Here is a 17,340-nt window from a genome sequence, read left to right on the forward strand (position 1 = left end):
CACTGCCCACATTGTCAGAAGATTTTCCCATTTCTATCAAAGCTAAAAATACACCTAAAAATACACACAGGAGAGAATCGGTATTCCTGTACTGACGGTGGGAAGAATTTCACAACATCCAAGGCTCATCAAAGACTGCACACAGGAGAGAAGCTTTACTCCTGCTCTGACTGTGTAAAATGCTTCACAACATCAACTTGGCTAAAAGTTCATCAGAGAACACACACAGGAGAGAAGCCTTACTCCTGCTCTGATTGTATAAAATGCTTCACAACATCAGCTAAGCTAAAAGTTCATCAGAGAACACACACAGGAGAGAAGCCTTACTTCTGCTCTGCCTGTGCGGCGAGTTTCTCTATAATGTGCAACTTAAAACGACATGAACGTATACACACAGAGAAGATTTACTCCTGCTCTGACTGTGCGGCGAGTTTCTCTCTACTGTGCAAATTAAAACGACATGAACGTATACACAAAGGAGAGAAGCCTTACTCCTGCTCTGACTGTGGAAAGAGTTTTTCTCGACGGGGCCACTTAAAAACACATGAACAAAAACATACAGGAGAGAAGCCTTACTCCTGCTCTGACTGTGGAAAGAGTTTCTCTCTACTGGGCCACTTAAAAATTCACCAATATATACATACGGGAGAGAAGCCTTACTCCTGCTCTGACTGTGGAAAGAGTTTCTCTCGACTGGGCCACTTAAAAACACATGAACAAAAACATACAGGAGAGAAGCCTTACTCCTGCTCTGACTGTGTAAAATGCTTCGCAACATCAACTGAGTTAAAAGTTCATCAAAGAACACACACAGGAGAGAAGCCGTACTCCTGCTCTGACTGTGTAAAATGTTTCCCAACATCAACTAGGCTAAAATTTCATCAGAGAACACACACAGGAGAGAAGCCTTACATCTGCTCTGACTGTGCAGCGAGTTTCTCTCTACTGTGCAACTTAAAGCGACATGAAAGTATACACACAGGAGAGAAGCCTTACACCTGCTCTGACTGTGCGGCGAGTTTCTCTCTACTGTGCAACTTAAAACGACATGAACGTATACACACAGGAGAGAAGCCTTATCACTGCACTGACTGTGAGAAGAGATTCTACAGATTGGGCCACTTAAAAAGACACCAATGTATACATAAAGGAGAGAAGCCTCATCAGTTCTCTCAGACCAGCTGAGATTAGACACTCCACTTAATTATCATGTCTTTAAATAATTGGCAACGATGAATTGGATCAAATGAAGACAGCTTAGAACACTCTATTGTAAACCTATAGTTTCTCACTGTGAGAGAACTGTGCTTAGGAAAGGGAGCGTTATAGAATGTTAGCCTCTCTTTACTTTACTGATCAGTTTGCACCTTGTCAGTTTTGATGTGTTTTGTTAGCTTCTACTGTGAAGATATTGAGATTACGTTTTTTTTTGCCCTTAGGGTTGAATATCCTCTGTGAGGCGTCTCACAATGGAGTTTGATGGTTGACTGGGTGGTACTGCTTCCCTTTGCAGTTTTCTGTGGGAATGAGCTAGTAGACACAACATACACTGAGTGTACAAAACATTAACGACACCTGCTCTTTTCATGACTTAAACTGACCAGGTGAATCCAGGTGAAAAGCTATGATCCTTAATAATGTAGTTTTTGTGTATTTATTATGGATTCCCATTTGCTTTCAGTAGAAAACAAGAAACTGCAGTTAAGGACTGAAAAGACTGGACACTGGAAAATGTTAAAAACATTGCCTGGTCTGATGAATCCCAGTTCCTGCTGTTTCATGCTGATGGGAGGACTATGGGGCGTGGGGTGTATTTTCAGTGCACACATTGGACCCCTTGATAAAAGTTTAACAATGTTTGAATGCTACAGGATATCTAAATAATCATTGCCAATCAGGTGCATCCCTTCATGGCAGCAGTGTATCCTTCTGCAAATAGATTTCTTCAACAGGATTATGCCACAAGGCTTGTCCAGGAATGGTTCCAAGAACATGACAGTGAATTCAGCTTACTGCAGTGGCCTGCCGAGTCACCAGATCTCAATCCAACTGTGCATCTGTGGGAGGAGATGGAACAAGCTATTCGGAGTAGAGATCCACTTCCAGCCAACTTGCCACAGTTGTGGGAAGCATTGGAGTCAACACGGGCCAGCATCCCTGTGGAACGCTCTCAACGCCTTGGACAGTCTATGCCCCAATGAATTGAGGCTGTTCTGAGGACAAAGGGAGGTGCAACTCAATATCAGAAAGGTGTTCCTAATGTTTTGTACACTCAGTGTATATCAGATAAAGATGGTGTGATCAGTTTTCAGCATTAGTTTGGCTGGATTATTTTATATTACCAAACAACTTTTGTTTAATGATAAACAGGCTATGAATCATCTAATTGTGTTTATTAAATTGTATTTTAATACTAGCTTTATTATTTTAGTCATTGATGATGAAAGGAATAACTGTGTTGAAGTTAATTGATCTGGCGGCAGGTAGCCTAGCGGTTAAGAGTGTTGGGCCAGTAACTGAAAGGTTGCTGGTTTGAATCCCGAGCCGACTAGGTGAATAATCTGTCATTGTGCCATTGAGCAAGCCAATTAACTATTTTTGTCCTGTAAGTCTCTCTGGATAAAAACATCTGCTAAATGACAAAAATGTAATGAAAAATGTTTGTACATGAACTTATGCTGGGCAACTGCTTTTTTTCTCTTGTGTATAATTAAATGAAAGAAACTGTTTGAAGTGAAATACTGTATATACAATACACAACATTACCACTTTGTTTACCCTGGCTAGAGGGACAGGACCATAGTAAGCTAGACTATGTAGCTGCTGTTGTTCGTAGCCTACAGTTTCCATGCAATACAGCATGTCAGATCACTAATGATTAGGTGTATAGGCTGCTACATTTCTGCAAGAGTTTTAGCTGGTGTCTATCAGGAGTGATGTATAATCAGGCTTGCTAAAGAAGCTACTGGAAGGAAGTGGAAAGCGCGCCTTGAGCTTTGTGGGTTGTGCCCGGCCCGCCAGACATGGTCAAGAGAGGCAAAGGGCATGCAGCAGCACTCTGATGTGAAGAACTGTACAAAAATGTATAATTGTAGTACAATGAACAAAATATAGCATGGTATTTTCATGGAATGGCAGTGACCTAAAAACAATATATGTTTTCCATTGTACTAGAGGCCTAGGAACATAGAAGAAACTGACAGACGTGTCATAATAGCCTGGAACTAAAGCTGCACTGGGAGACACATTTGAAATGGAATACATTGAATACATGCAGCAGGGTGGAGAAAAATCACAGTAAAACACGATTTAAATGTATTGTCGGAAGGGCTGTGGTTTCCATTCATGTAATACAATAAATATATACACTAGATGGTATTAGGGAGCTATTTCATAGGTTTTTCACAGGTACATTATTTACCCATTTCAATCTTATACCAACCAACCCTATGCTTGGTGTGACTGTTATGGTCAGAGCAGACCATCTGATATGCCCTTAAATATTGTGATATGCAACCTGGAATTTAAATGTAAAAGGACCAGTGCTTCTACAGTGAAACACATCTCACATCTGTGCTGTTTGAGAGAGATGTTGTTAGACTACATTATATCATTGTTTCCTCTTCTGAGTGCACTGGTGGGGAACAACATAATTTCAATTCACAGAGACAATGACTATTTCAAATTTAGCCCTATATCCACACATTTGAAATATCCTATTAACAAATAGCCCATAGCTGCCCAATTCATAGTCCTACAGGCTATGGCTACACTACACATTTAACACGTGGTTAGTGGGCTAATCAATTCAATGACCATAACATAATGTCGGATCTGATTACAGTGGTAAAATCACCAATGTCTTTATTAATACTGTAGCGACCCGCACAGACAGCTGTGTGTTATGCGTTAGGCTAGTAGGTGGTTGTGTTGTACTGACCAGTACCCAGTGTTCGCGGGGTCCGACATGCCAATCAACCTGCTATCTGCCAATCACGGGAATGCCTGGAATGTTCTGATGCCGGGCATCCTGGCGGTTGGTGGAGTGGCGTGGAGGGGGGTTGGGCAGGGGGATGGAGCATTGGAAGTTAAGACCAGGTTTAGCCTTTGTTCTCCCTCTTTACGTCTGTGCTTCACAAGAGAAGGTCACGATTGGCCAGTGGGTTATCTGTCATTTATTTGGCGTGTGCTACGGCCAAAACAGTAGCCTGTGTAAAGTTGGTTTAATAAACCGTCAATTCGCAAACTCAAGCCTCTGTCTGGACAATTGTTCATTTATGATCTTGTCAGGTGTAAGAAATTGTATTAGATATTGGTAACTTGTTTTAACAACTGCTCAACATTAGCTATACTTGACACAACATGCACACACCCCCTCTTTCTCTTGGACATATGCTGGTCTCATTAGACGACAACCATCGACACACACACAACTCCCCTCCCCCATGACAATCACAGACACACACAACTCAAGGTTGGAGCACAAGACAAAGGACTGTGGGAAGAGCCAATGGAATGTCGACATCAGGTCCGGACAGGACAACCCACGACCCAGATCGACCAATCGGAAGGCCAGACGACAAGATCAACCTACTTTGCTAGTTGCCTATATAATCTGAATGTACTGTTTAGAGCGCTCTCTTGTCCGACGATTCCATACGAATCAGACAGAAGGGGGCCGTGTGCACGATGTACTAAGATATTTTTACATGTAATTAAACGGCCTTATTATACAAATATCCACCTCGTCCTATGTCTCCACTTGTTCTCCTGTCTCCAGTAAACGTTTTATCAACAGAAACTTGGTAAGCAGAGGATGGTTAAGACATCTTTGAATTCGGTCCAATAGAAAGTTGATCAGACAGGAGACGCGTGGGAGAAAGATTCCAGACGGAGAGGTGACCTGTTTTGAAGGAGAATCGCGATTCAACTCACCCAGGAAACTGATCAAAAGAGCTCGAAACTAAAGGTAGGCAGATGCCTGTTTAATCAAAATCTGTATATTGTATTATAGCCAATATCTAAATTCAATGATCAGAAGTACTGTGGTGAGTGTGAATTGTTGCTAAATTTATGTGGAATTGTTTAGAATCTAAGGCATTGTGTAAAGATATCTAAGTATTAATAGGTCAAAGACTTGTTCACATAGTCTGGCACTACTCGGTATGCTGATCGAGTAGGTGTACAGTGAAGAATAAGCTTTATAAGGATTCACATAGTCGGGCCATACCTGACAGTCGATCAGATAGGGGTTACCGTGAAGAATCCATAATTATGAGATCCAGATAGTCGGGCAATAGTTAGATTGGCAATCAGCTAAGTGTTACCGTGAGGACCCATAAAAAAAAAAATATATATATATATAAAAAAAATAATAATAATCTTGATGCTGTTCAAGTCGAATTAGTAATCTGGGGCTAGTGGACATGGCACCCCACTAGGAGCATCGGTGATAAATCTAAGCTTGAACTAGGAGTAATGGTATTAAACCTGAAACTCAAAGTGTTGCTGTTCAAGTCGAATTAGTAATCTGGGGCTAGTGGAAATGGCACCCCACTAGGAGCATCGGTGATAAATCTAAGCTTGGCGTATCGGGATTCAAGTTGCATTAGTAATCTGGGACTAGTCGAAATATTCTTCAACTAGGAGCATCGGTGATAAATCTAAGCTTGAACTAGGAGTAATGGTATTAAACCTGATACTCTCCAAATTAATGTGAGTGATTGAACGTTCCACGAGACCGATTGCTACTAATTAGCTATATGCTAAGTTCAGGCTGTGTTTAGAGTGACCGCCGAGTCAGAATGTCTGAGCTGCTGTGGAGCAGCTATTTTCTGCTGATGAGTTGACCTGGTTTTTCCCTCTCGTGCTGTTGGTAAATCCTTAAGGGTTAGAATTAATTTGACAATTATTTTAGAAGCGCTTGAATTTACTAGTATATTGTTCCCAAAGGAAATTTCTGAAATGTTTTGGCAAAGTATTTAATTAATCGAAAAAAGTTCAAATTAATCGAAAAAGTTAAAAGCAATAATAACTTTCGAATAAAAGATCCTATAATTGTCATTCCAATTATATCAGGAGCGCTTGAATTCATTAGTATATTGTTCCCAAAGGACAGTTCTGAAATATTTTGCCAAAGTATTTAATTAATTGAATAAGCGAAAAGCAATAATAATTTTTATAATATAAGTACCTAAAACTGTCATTCCAATTATATCAGGAGCGCGTGAATATATTCGTATATTGTTTCAAAAAGATATAGCTGAAATATTGTTGGAAAACGAAAATAATTCATCGAATACACGGTAATAAAATTCTTTGTGCACGCGGGTCGGACACGAGATTGGTGGGTGTTAGAGCCAAGAATACATCGCTGGTTTCGATCAGTGACGGGCTAAAGTATACAAAGATATTAATAGACCCAGACATAGCTTAACGACAAAATGACTACGACTATCGTCCCCAAACACAAATTCAATGAATACTTAGATCAGAGAATGAAAGACAGAGCAGGGGGGAGATTACATTTTAAGGACATAAAGAGGGTTTGGGAAGAAGTGAGGCTAAAATGGACGCAGGCAGGTTATCTTAGTGGGGCGACCCCATCAAAAGGGCAACTCCTCACTATGGAGAGAGAATTAGAGGAAGCAGTGAAGGAAGGGATACAAAGTGAAGTTGAAAAGAATAAGAGTCACTTATTTAAAAAGGAAGGAACAAAGCATAGGGAAAGAGCAGAGGCTGAGCTGAAAATAGGAATTTGGGCAATTGAAGAGATTAGGAGAGCTCTCCCTTACAGGAAACCTGACACGATGGGGGTGGTCACTGGAGCACCAACTGACACAAAAGAGGGCAGGCCCAACAATAATGATGCCCCACCTACCACCACTCCGATTGGTCACCCATCTATACCCAGAACTGCCACAGGGAGAGAGAAAAAAACACCACCTCCCTATTTTCAAAATCCATTCACTCACCTCCCTCAAAACCTTTTTTTTTTTACCCCTGCTGTGGTACAGGCACCGGTGTTTGTGGTGCATGAAGGACACCTAAAAGGAAGCATGACTTTGGGGATCCAAGAAGGGCAACTCGTGTGTGAAGAGAGGCCTGATCATCAAGACAGGGAGGAAAGGGATAGAGCATACACACAGGGACGTGGGGGGGGTTCGAACTCCGCCTCACTACAGGGACACGGTGAGTCTCTACCAACCTACCCACAAGGACGGGGTGGTGGGTCTCAACCAGGCCCTTTGAAGAAAGAAGACAGAGAGCTGATTCAGTTTTCTTCCACTCCAAACCCAGACTGGTTCAGAAACAGAACACGGGGGGATAGTCAAATAGTCTCTGAAGGGTCATGGTCGCCACCAGGACAATGTTCCTCTGGGGCCTCATTAAGAGGAAACCATAGCAAGGACGATGAAGGTGAGAACAGAACAGGACAAGATGAAGAGGAGGTGAAGCGAGACCTCAGGGAGTCAGTGGCACTGGCCAGATCTATGATTGAAGATGCTGAACATGGAGAGGGCTCGTACCATCAAAGGCTTTTGCACTCTTGAAAACAGATCTCTAAGTGGCAGCAGCCTTAACAGCACCTGACTAAAAAAACAAGTTCCATCTGGATGTTTCTGAAAAGGAAGGATTCACATCATCCATCCTTTTTCAGAAACAAGAGGGGGAGAGAAGAGTGTTGATGTATCACTCCTCCAAATTGGACCACATTGAAGTAGGACAAACCACGTGTTCCAGGTATGTGGCTGCAGTGGCAAAAGCTATTGAAAAAACAGCCCACCTGGTAATGTGCCATCCATTGGAAATCCACACCCACCATGGGGTTGCAGCATATCTGATGAGCAAAGAATTCACGTTCAGCGCTGAAAGGAAAACGAAAATCCAGAATAAATGCACACAATCACACATCACATTTGTCAACACTGACAAAAACATGGCAGACGCACTCAATGCTGAAGAAGGTCTGCCCCACTCCTGTGCAGAAAGAGCTGCACAAGAACTGAAACTGAGACCTGACCTGGGGAACGAACCACTCACCAACCCGGACCTATGGTTATACACAGATGGATGCTGCTATAGAGGAGAGGAAGGGAACATAGCAGCATACGCAGTGGTGCAGCAGCTCCCGGATAGATCACATGTGACTTTGGAATCTGCCATCATCACACACCTGCATCAGCCCAGTTAGCTGAAATCATAGGGTTGACACAAGCTCTGGAAAGAGCTGAAGGAAAGACTTTAAACATCTACACCGACTCAGCGTATGCTCATGGAGCAGTCCATACTGATGGAACACAATGGGTTAGACGCAACTTCACCATAAAGGACATCAACAACTGAAAAACAGAGTCAGCGAGGGAAATGGTGCAGCTGACAAAGTAGCCAAGAAAGCTGGTGGATACACCCCGAGACAAATGATACTTCAGATCCAACCAGCTCGGACTGAGCTCACAGGGCAACACATAAAAGAACTCCAGTTTTCAGCGGGACACTATGAATACTCAGTATGGGGACAGAAAGGGGCCACCAAAGGACCTGATGAACTGTGAAGATGCCATGATGGCAGACTAGTGGCCCCTGCAAACCTCTGTCCAGAACTAATACGAGAAGCACATGGGCCCACACACGAAGGCAAACTGAAGACTTTACAAAAGGTGTCCCACATCTGGTGGCACCCCCACATGAAAGACATGACAGATTTGTTTTGTGACGAGTGTAGCATTTGTGGTAGCCACAATCCAAAGAAACCATATCAAACGCCCATGGGTTCATACCCAGTCCCAAATGCTTGTTTTCAGGACATCAGCATAGATTACACAGATATGGGGCAAGACAATGTGACAAATGGAAAAAGGTACCTGTTAGTTATGGTAGACAGGTTCTCTAAATGGGTTGAGGCAATACCAACAGCAAGGGAGGATGCAAAATCGGTCATTAAGTGGCTCCAAACCGAACTCATACCAAGGTATGGAGTTCCAAGGCAAATCAGATCCGACAAATGGGTCCCATTTCAGTAACCAACACCTGAGACAGGTGGAGGAAAGATTGGGTATTGTACACAAGTTTGGGTTAGTGTACAGGCCACAATCTCAAAAGTCTCGTGGAACGCGCCAATCAAATGTATGTGCAGGTTTGAAGTTGATTTGGGTTGAAGCCCTGCCCCTGGCGTTGCTGGCCATGAGAGCCTCTCCAGGTGCAGGCACCCATCTCTCTCCTCATGAGATAATGGTTGGAAGAATTATGCTTGGTCCACCAAGGGAGGGAGGTCATATGCCCGCCCTTGATGTATAACAAATTGTAATGTCTGATAATTGACGGAACTTTCTGCAGCTCTCTCCACACAGATTCACAAGGTCCAAATGGGGAAGCTGACAGGAGATCCGCCATCACTGAAGGTAAAAATTGGTGACTGGGTGGGGTAAAAGTCCACAAGAGAAAGTGGCTGGAACCCAGGTGGACTGAACTGTACGAAGTGAAGGAGGTTACTTCACACTCAGTTCAGGTCAAAGGTAAATCAGGCGCACCTTGGCACCACCTCACACATTGCACTCCAGCTCCAATTCCTTCTAGAACACTGACAGAAGTCAGAGCTGATTTAAACAGCTAAATTCGATTTTAAATTAAGACATTCCTGACTCAGGGGATGCGGCATCAAACTCCGCCTCCCCTGCAAAAAGAAACCTCGCCCAGTTAGAGGGACATTTCTCCCTCCCTGGGCAAGGCTAGGGATATCTGGCCCCTTATTTGTGATATTCCTACTGATATTTGGGGTGTCCCTGGGCACTTTCACATGGTTAATAGAATAACTATAACCGGATCCCCATGGATGTATGTCACGGACACTCTAGTCTAACTAGGTAATAACAGATCAAGAAAAATCAAAAATTTGTAAAACAACAGTTAAAATAAGAAACTAATATGGCTCAAATTGAGAAGGTTGAATAAGAGTGGGTGGAGAGCTGTGCAGAGAATGGACAGAAGATGGCAGTATTGCAGCACTCAACGGTCTCCCAGCCGACGGGGAGCCTGGTTGAATGCTGGTGACATAATTTTGTTTTTGTAGTAAATGTTTAGGATAAGGGTTTCCGTGTTCCCAGAGACAAAATATCTTAAAGGAATACACTCATATTGGAATAGGAGTTTTACTTTCTGAGTTTTATTTAGGCAAGGGACTTTGAGAAGATAAAGGGTTCTTTTGGTATGTCTGGATATGGTATGGAACACGAATGTAGGTGTAACCTTTTGATCTATTTTCTGTTTTCGTTGCATTTTCCGGTGACTTGATCACTCACGGGGAAATGTAGTGAGAATAATGAATTTGTGTCATTTGGGATACTAGTTTTGAGGTAAATTGATTATAATAGAGTTTATAACTCTTGACCATAAGGTAAGCATTTGTATTGGCCATTAGAAGATAGAGATAGGTTTATTAAGGTTATGTAAGGACTTTAGAGATTGACACTATAAGACATGTTGTTATTTTTAAATCCATGATTTCAGATAAAGTCAAAACAGTGAGACACTTAGTTAATATTGCAAAGGAACACATAGTTGTTATTGACTATTATTAAAAAAGGGCAGACAGAGGGGTCTACCCCGCACTGTTGAGACCTTGAAGGTTTGAGAGCAGAGTGAAGAGGGTGGACCAGGAAATGAGCAAGGTAGGCTGTGAAATAAGATAGGAGAGAAAGGGTTTAACATATATAAGCAGCACAGATACATTTCAAAGTAGATAAGTCACTTGACAGAGAATTGGAAAAGAATAGATATGAATGTACGCCCAAGGGAGAATTGGATATGCGGCGAATAAAAGGGACGTTCCTATAATATGATGTACTAAGTCATTATTTAGAGTAGGTAAGGTTGATACCTGGCCAGAGCCAGGTATCAAACGGGGGAGGGTACATTGTGGTCTAGGATAGGATGGGGCCTATTGGATAATAAACTTATTTAAAATTAAAAATTTCTAGCTAAAAATAGGCATAGAAGTTAAATATATAATCAGAAAGAACAAATGAGAAACTGTTTGTTAACCAAACCTGTATGTCCAAGATTTTATGCATTGCAGGTGAATTAAGGGAGAAGGTGAATCACTCGACCTGGGGGCATATCGCACTTGGAGGGTGAGACACACTGACACTGCCGAATGATCACAGAGTTAAGGAGAAGAACCGTTGCTAATAGAGCTCGGGGATCAACTCCTTAATGAAGAATCCCTGACCCCGACCTCTCAACACTGTGTACGTTCATAGAAGTGAAAGTGTTGTTTGATCTCTGGCTGGTGATGTGTGCTCTGGGAGAGGATGGGGCTTTACAGGACTGCTTGGGGTCCTGAGCTGTCTGTTTGGGATACGATGGGGATGATACTATCACAGTACCGCCAGAACCACCACCAGTTCCAACAGACCAGGGTTCAGCCGGCCTCCTCCACCACTTCAAGACCAAGTCCCACACCACCACCTAAGCTCTCCAATCCGGTACAGATAATAAATATAAAAGACAGCTCAGATAGTGAACATTTGGGGACTGAAACTGGTTATGAGGAAAGGGAGAATATGTGGTTGGCCTACAAAACACTTAATAGAAAGGACTGTGTCGTATGTGGGCATGCCAGACCTATTCTGGCTGCTCACCCATTTGTCCTAAGTAATGGGGAAGGTTGGATGTGCATATTGGAAAGTTCAAGCCAAATTCAACTCTGTGTAAAACTCTGAGTCTTGTGTTCCCAGAAGTCCCTCCCCAGAAGGTACCGTGGGGAGTTAAGGCATATGGGGGATATAACAGCTATATCACTGGTACAGGTAGGGGTATAGACTATGGGAGGCTCCCTACTATTACCTGCATCACTAATGCCACTATTAACTAGAGGTGTTGCTGATGTATGGTGGATGTGTGGACCTGCCAGGCGGTTGACCCCATTTTTGAAAGGAAATTGTCATTGCACATGTGTTTTGGCCAGTCTGATACCACCATTGCCTATTATTGAGGTTATAGCTAATTAACTTCTGGGAGCTGCACATGACACAGAGGCTTGGGACCAACCCAGGAGACGGCAGAAACGTGACGCTCCTTGGTCCGAGGGTACAGATAACATGCACACCAACCTGTTGGGGGTCCCAATAGGGGTCCCCCACGAATTCCAGACATTAAACAGGAATGATGGCCTGTGGCATCTGATGCCCATCATTGGCCCAGCTATTGTTGATGCTAAAACAAAAGGTCTGGATCAATTATATCTACTATAATTAATAATGATTTGTTAAACACACCCACACAGCACTTACAGGGATGGCTGAACAATTGGATGCTACCTCTAAAACCAGTAGACACAATAGACTAACACTGGACATAAGTCTGGCCAACCAGGGAGGTGTATGTAAAAAGATTGTAGAACAGTGTTGCACGTTTGTTCCTAACAATACTAGTCCGGATGGGAGCATTTCAAAAGCTCTGAGTGGGTTGGCAAGGTTATCAGTGGAGATGAAGGGTCTTGCAGGTGTGGAGGAGAGTGGACTGTTCCCCTGGCTGGGTGGTTGTTTTGGTAAGTACACCGCAATGATGATTACTGGATTTCTGACACTAGTTGTTGTTTTTCATTTCTGTGTTGCCTGTATCATACCTTGTTTGAAGAAGTTTGTTACAGATGTGTAAGGGGCCTCTGGTATGATGCCGTTGCTTGATGCTCCAGTTGGAGAGGCTGATACGAAAACAAGCTTCCGCAGGAGAGTGAGCTGACAGAGGAGGACCCTTGGTTTGCTGTAGATGATGTTGTCGAATGAATAAAAAGTGATGTTTGTCCTCCCTATTGTGAAGGTTTGAAGTTCCCGGGTGGCGACGAGCCCACCTGGTACAGGTTGTATAGAGGGATGGACCTGAGGGTTTAACATATTCTCGTTTTTTGGGTTACTAATGTGTGGTTGGCCACTCCAGGTGTAGTTATTGGAGTGGTCTCCTTTTTGGTCCTTGCTCATTTACGACTCAACTTACATTGATGCTATTGGTGTCCCTAGGGGGTGCCAGATGAATATAAACTGGTGGACCAAGTGACAGCTGGGTTTGAATCTTCTGTCTGTTGGTGGTGTACAGTTAATAAAAATGTGGACAGAATTAACTATATTCATTTTAATGTCCAGAAACTGGGCAATTGGACTCAACAAGGCTTCGAGGCGGTCCATGGACAATTGGCAGCCACATCCCTGATGGCATTTCAAAATAGAATCGCGGTTGATATGTTATTGGCTGAACGCGGGGGGGTCTGTGCAATGTTTGGTGAGCAGTGTTGTACTTTCATTCCCAATAACACAGCTACGGATGGGAGTCTGACTGTAGCATTAGAGGGACTTCGTGCCCTTAATGGTAAGATGAAACAGCATTCTGGAGTGGACACTTCTATGTGGGACTCATGGATGGATGCCTTTGGTAAATATAAGATGCTGGTTTCCTCTATCCTAGTATCTATTTCCGTTTTTGCAGGCATTCTTGTACTTTGTGGATGCTGTTGCATTCCATGTGCGCGGACGCTTGCTAGCCGTGTTATCACTGCCACCATAGACCCTAGTCAGGAAAGGGCCCAAATGTTCCCATTGCTTGATGATGGGGAAGCTGGACCTGTCTATCTTTTTGAGGACTAAGATACTTTTATGTCACGTCTCTTGTGAGACGTGAAGAGGGGGAATCAAAATTTGTCTTCTGACAAATTTTATCCCATAGCTTTGTCTTTTTTACTTTTATGTCACGTCTCTTGTGAGACGTGAAGAGGGGGAATCAAAATTTGTCTTCTGACAAATTTTAACTAGTTTATTCACGTCTATAAGACGTGAAGAGGGGGATTTGTAAGAAATTGTATTAGATATTGGTAACTTGTTTTAACAACTGCTCAACATTAGCTATACTTGACACAACATGCACACACCCCCTCTTTCTCTTGGACATATGCTGGTCTCATTAGACGACAACCATCGACACACACAACTCCCCTCCCCCATGACAATCACAGACACACACAACTCAAGGTTGGAGCACAAGACAAAGGACTGTGGGAAGAGCCAATGGAATGTCGACATCAGGTCCGGACAGGACAACCCACGACCCAGATCGACCAATCGGAAGGCCAGACGACAAGATCAACCTACTTTGCTAGTTGCCTATATAATCTGAATGTACTGTTTAGAGCGCTCTCTTGTCCGACGATTCCATACGAATCAGACAGAAGGGGGCCGTGTGCACGATGTACTAAGATATTTTTACATGTAATTAAACGGCCTTATTATACAAATATCCACCTCGTCCTATGTCTCCACTTGTTCTCCTGTCTCCAGTAAACGTTTTATCAACACAGGTCATTACATTGGTGTCAGAAGTAAAAACGTTGATAAAAGTTAGCCAGCTAGCTAGCTGACTTCTGTGGCTAGCTACCATAGGTGAGAACCGGGGTTGAAAATGCTTCGAGGGAATCCGAAAGTGAAGGTGGAGGTAGGGGACGATTATGGCCAAGGAGGTGCGTGTGCATGGAAGTCGGAGGTTCTGGCTGAGGAGATCGCCAGGGCGTCGGAGCGCAGAGGCCGCTTGAGGGAGGACGTTAGAGTGATGGCGGCTGAAGCGGGCATGAGCGCCTCGTCGACTGTGTTTCGCGCGGATTCTGGTGGGCGGACCGAAGTGGTGACGTCGACGCGGCGGGACGAGGAATCTGGGGCTCAGGATGTAAACAAACATGGCGACGCCCAGTTCCCGGCTGCGTCCGTATCTGTTAAGACCCCGAAGTATTCCGGTAAGGCGGATTGGGAAGCTTTTCATGCTCAGTTTGAACTGTTAGCTCATTTTAGGGGGTGGTCGGATGAAGAAAGGGCACTGCAGTTGGCATTATGCCTCACGGATGAAGCTCTGGCCTGTTTGATATTGATTAGCCCCGAGGACAGACATGATTATGGTGCTTTAGTGGGAGCACTGAGGAGGCGCTATGGACAGTGTGTACAGCCCGGGCTACTGCGCTCCGAACTGAGTAATAGACGCAGGCAGCCTGGAGAGCCTCTACGGGTGCTAGCTAATGACATTGAGAGCCTCTCTCGGCGGGCATATGCTCACATGCCCCCCTCCGTGCAGAGCGAGCTAGCACGGGAGCAGTTCATACAGGCGCTCTCTCCTACGGAGCTGCGCATACAGACCCAGCTGGCTCATCCTGAGTCATTGCAGATAGCCTTGGAGATGGCTTTGGAGAGGGAGCTGGTGTGGGCTGGGGCTTCAGCTGGGGCTTTGGTGGGGGTGCAGGTAGACACACCCTCTGTGCGAGCTGGGGGGCAGAGCAGCCCGGAGCCGGAAAAGCCTGCATGGGTGGCTGAAATGACAGAACTCATTCGTGCTGTGTCGCTACAGGCGGCACGAAACACACGCCCTGGTCCCAGGGTCTGCTGGGGTTGTGGCCAGCCAGGCCATCTGCGCCGAAATTGCCCCATGTCCCCCAGGGAAACGGCTCGGGGTCCGCATAGACCGGGTAGTGCGGACCCCTGGCTTTCTATCCCAACCACCATCTTCTTCAGGAGGAGCCCACCGGCACCGACGGGGAAGCAAGGCTCCACTTCCCCCAGAAGCAGACGAGAGCAAGCGGATGGAGCCTGTTGTTGTGGTGGGCCGGACCTGTGTTGGGGACTTTTGTCATGTCCCTGTCACTGTGGAGGGGGTGCCCTGCTCCGCCCTGGTGGACACTGGGTCCACAGTAACCCTGGTGAGGCCAGATATTGTGCCAGGTTGGACTCAGTGTGAGCCTACAACTGTGCAGCTCCGCACAGTCACAGGTGAGCTGGCACCCATGAAAGGGAAGGGAATAATGACTCTGACAGTAGGGGGCAGGACTGTGCGTCATCCTGTGTGGGTGGCAGCTGTGCAGGACCCTTGTATCCTGGGGTTGGACTTTCTTAGGAGCACAGGCTGCCAGTTAGACCTAAATAGGGGCACACTGAGCTTCCAGGGAGGGCCGGAAGTCACCATGGCCCCCCCTAATGTCACATTCACTCAACCCAACAAACCCTTTACTCCAACAGTTAAAGCATCAGAGACTCATGGCTGCCCCCCCTCCCCCACAGCTGTGTGTGACTTTTCCCCAGCCCCCCTGTCACCTACGGCGGTGTGTTACATTCCCCCAGCTACCTCCATGACACAGCCCTCTGTGAGCCCGGGCCGCGCCCCCCCCAGCCCAGCTACCCCAGATGGGAGAGGAGAGGACACTGTCTGCAGTGAGGGAGATATGGGGGAGGAACTGTGTTGGTCTTGACCCCGAGCAGCAGGAACGGTTGTGGCAGTTGCTGTTTGAATTCAGAGACAGCTTTGCGCTGAGTGAGGAAGAGGTGGGTCAGACTCATCTGGTGCAGCATGAGATCGACACAGGTGATGCTCGACCCATCAAGATGCGTCCCCGCCGTATCCCGCTGGCACGCCAGGAGGCGGCAGACAAGGCTGTGTTGGAGATGCAGCGGGCAGACTTCATTGAGCCCTCAGACAGCCCCTGGGCGGCGCCAGTCGTCATGGTTCCGAAGAAGGGGGGCAAGCTGAGGTTCTGTGCGGACTACAGGCGGCTGAATGAGGTAACCAGGAAGGACTCATACCCCATACCACGTATCGATGAGTCGCTGGACCTGGTTAGGGGGTCCTCCTGGTTCTCCTCACTAGACCTCCGCAGTGGCTACTGGCAGGTGCCCCTCTCCCCAGAGGCCAGAGCCAAAACTGCGTTCTCCACTAACAGAGGACACTGGCAGTTCAAGGTCCTGTGCTTTGGCCTGTGCAACGCTCCAGCTACTTTTGAGCGTTTGATGGACAGGGTGCTGGATGGCATCCCCCGACAGCAATGTCTGGTATACCTCGATGACATCCTGGCACATGGCAGCTCCTTCCAGTCAGCCCTGGGGGCGCTACGGCGTGTGCTGGAGAGGGTGGCTGCCGCAGGTCTGAAGCTCCACCCCGAGAAGTGCCACTTCATGAGGAGAGAGGTGTCCTTCTTGGGCCACCGAGTGGGGAAGGAGGGGATCAGCACCATGGAGGACAAGGTAGGGGCTGTCAGAGACTGGCCCACCCCTACCGACCAGCGTCAGCTGAAGAGCTTCCTGGGCCTGGCCTCGTACTACAGGAGGTTTGTACGGGGCTTCTCAAGCGTTGCTGCTCCACTGAACCGCCTGCTGCCGAAGGACAAGGCTTTCACTTGGACAGTGGAGTGTGAGGAGGCGTTCAACACCCTCAAACGTGCACTGATCGAGGCCCCCGTGCTCGCCCCCCCTGACCTCACCTTGCCCTTTATCCTGGACACAGACGCGAGCAATGTGGGCATGGGTGGGGTGCTGGCCCAGGTGG

At 45.8% G+C, this 17,340-nt stretch overlaps 1 protein-coding gene across 1 annotated transcript; it reads left to right on the forward strand.

Annotated features, from left to right (window-relative positions):
* Window positions 1-243: 243 nt before the first annotated feature.
* LOC120033643 (gastrula zinc finger protein XlCGF71.1-like) lies at window positions 244-2,729 on the forward strand. Its single transcript, XM_038980077.1, has one exon. The coding sequence runs from the start codon at window positions 361-363 to the stop codon at window positions 1,183-1,185; it is 825 nt and encodes a 274-aa protein (XP_038836005.1). The 5' UTR covers window positions 244-360; the 3' UTR covers window positions 1,186-2,729.
* Window positions 2,730-17,340: the final 14,611 nt, after the last annotated feature.

The sequence above is a fragment of the Salvelinus namaycush genome, chromosome 40 (assembly GCF_016432855.1).
Source record: "Salvelinus namaycush isolate Seneca chromosome 40, SaNama_1.0, whole genome shotgun sequence".
In the NCBI taxonomy this organism is placed as follows: domain Eukaryota; kingdom Metazoa; phylum Chordata; class Actinopteri; order Salmoniformes; family Salmonidae; genus Salvelinus; species Salvelinus namaycush.

Bases quoted from the DNA above. Each gene is read 5' to 3' on its own strand.
- LOC120033643 (XM_038980077.1), top strand. From the start codon at position 361: ATGTGCAACTTAAAACGACATGAACGTATACACACAGAGAAGATTTAC.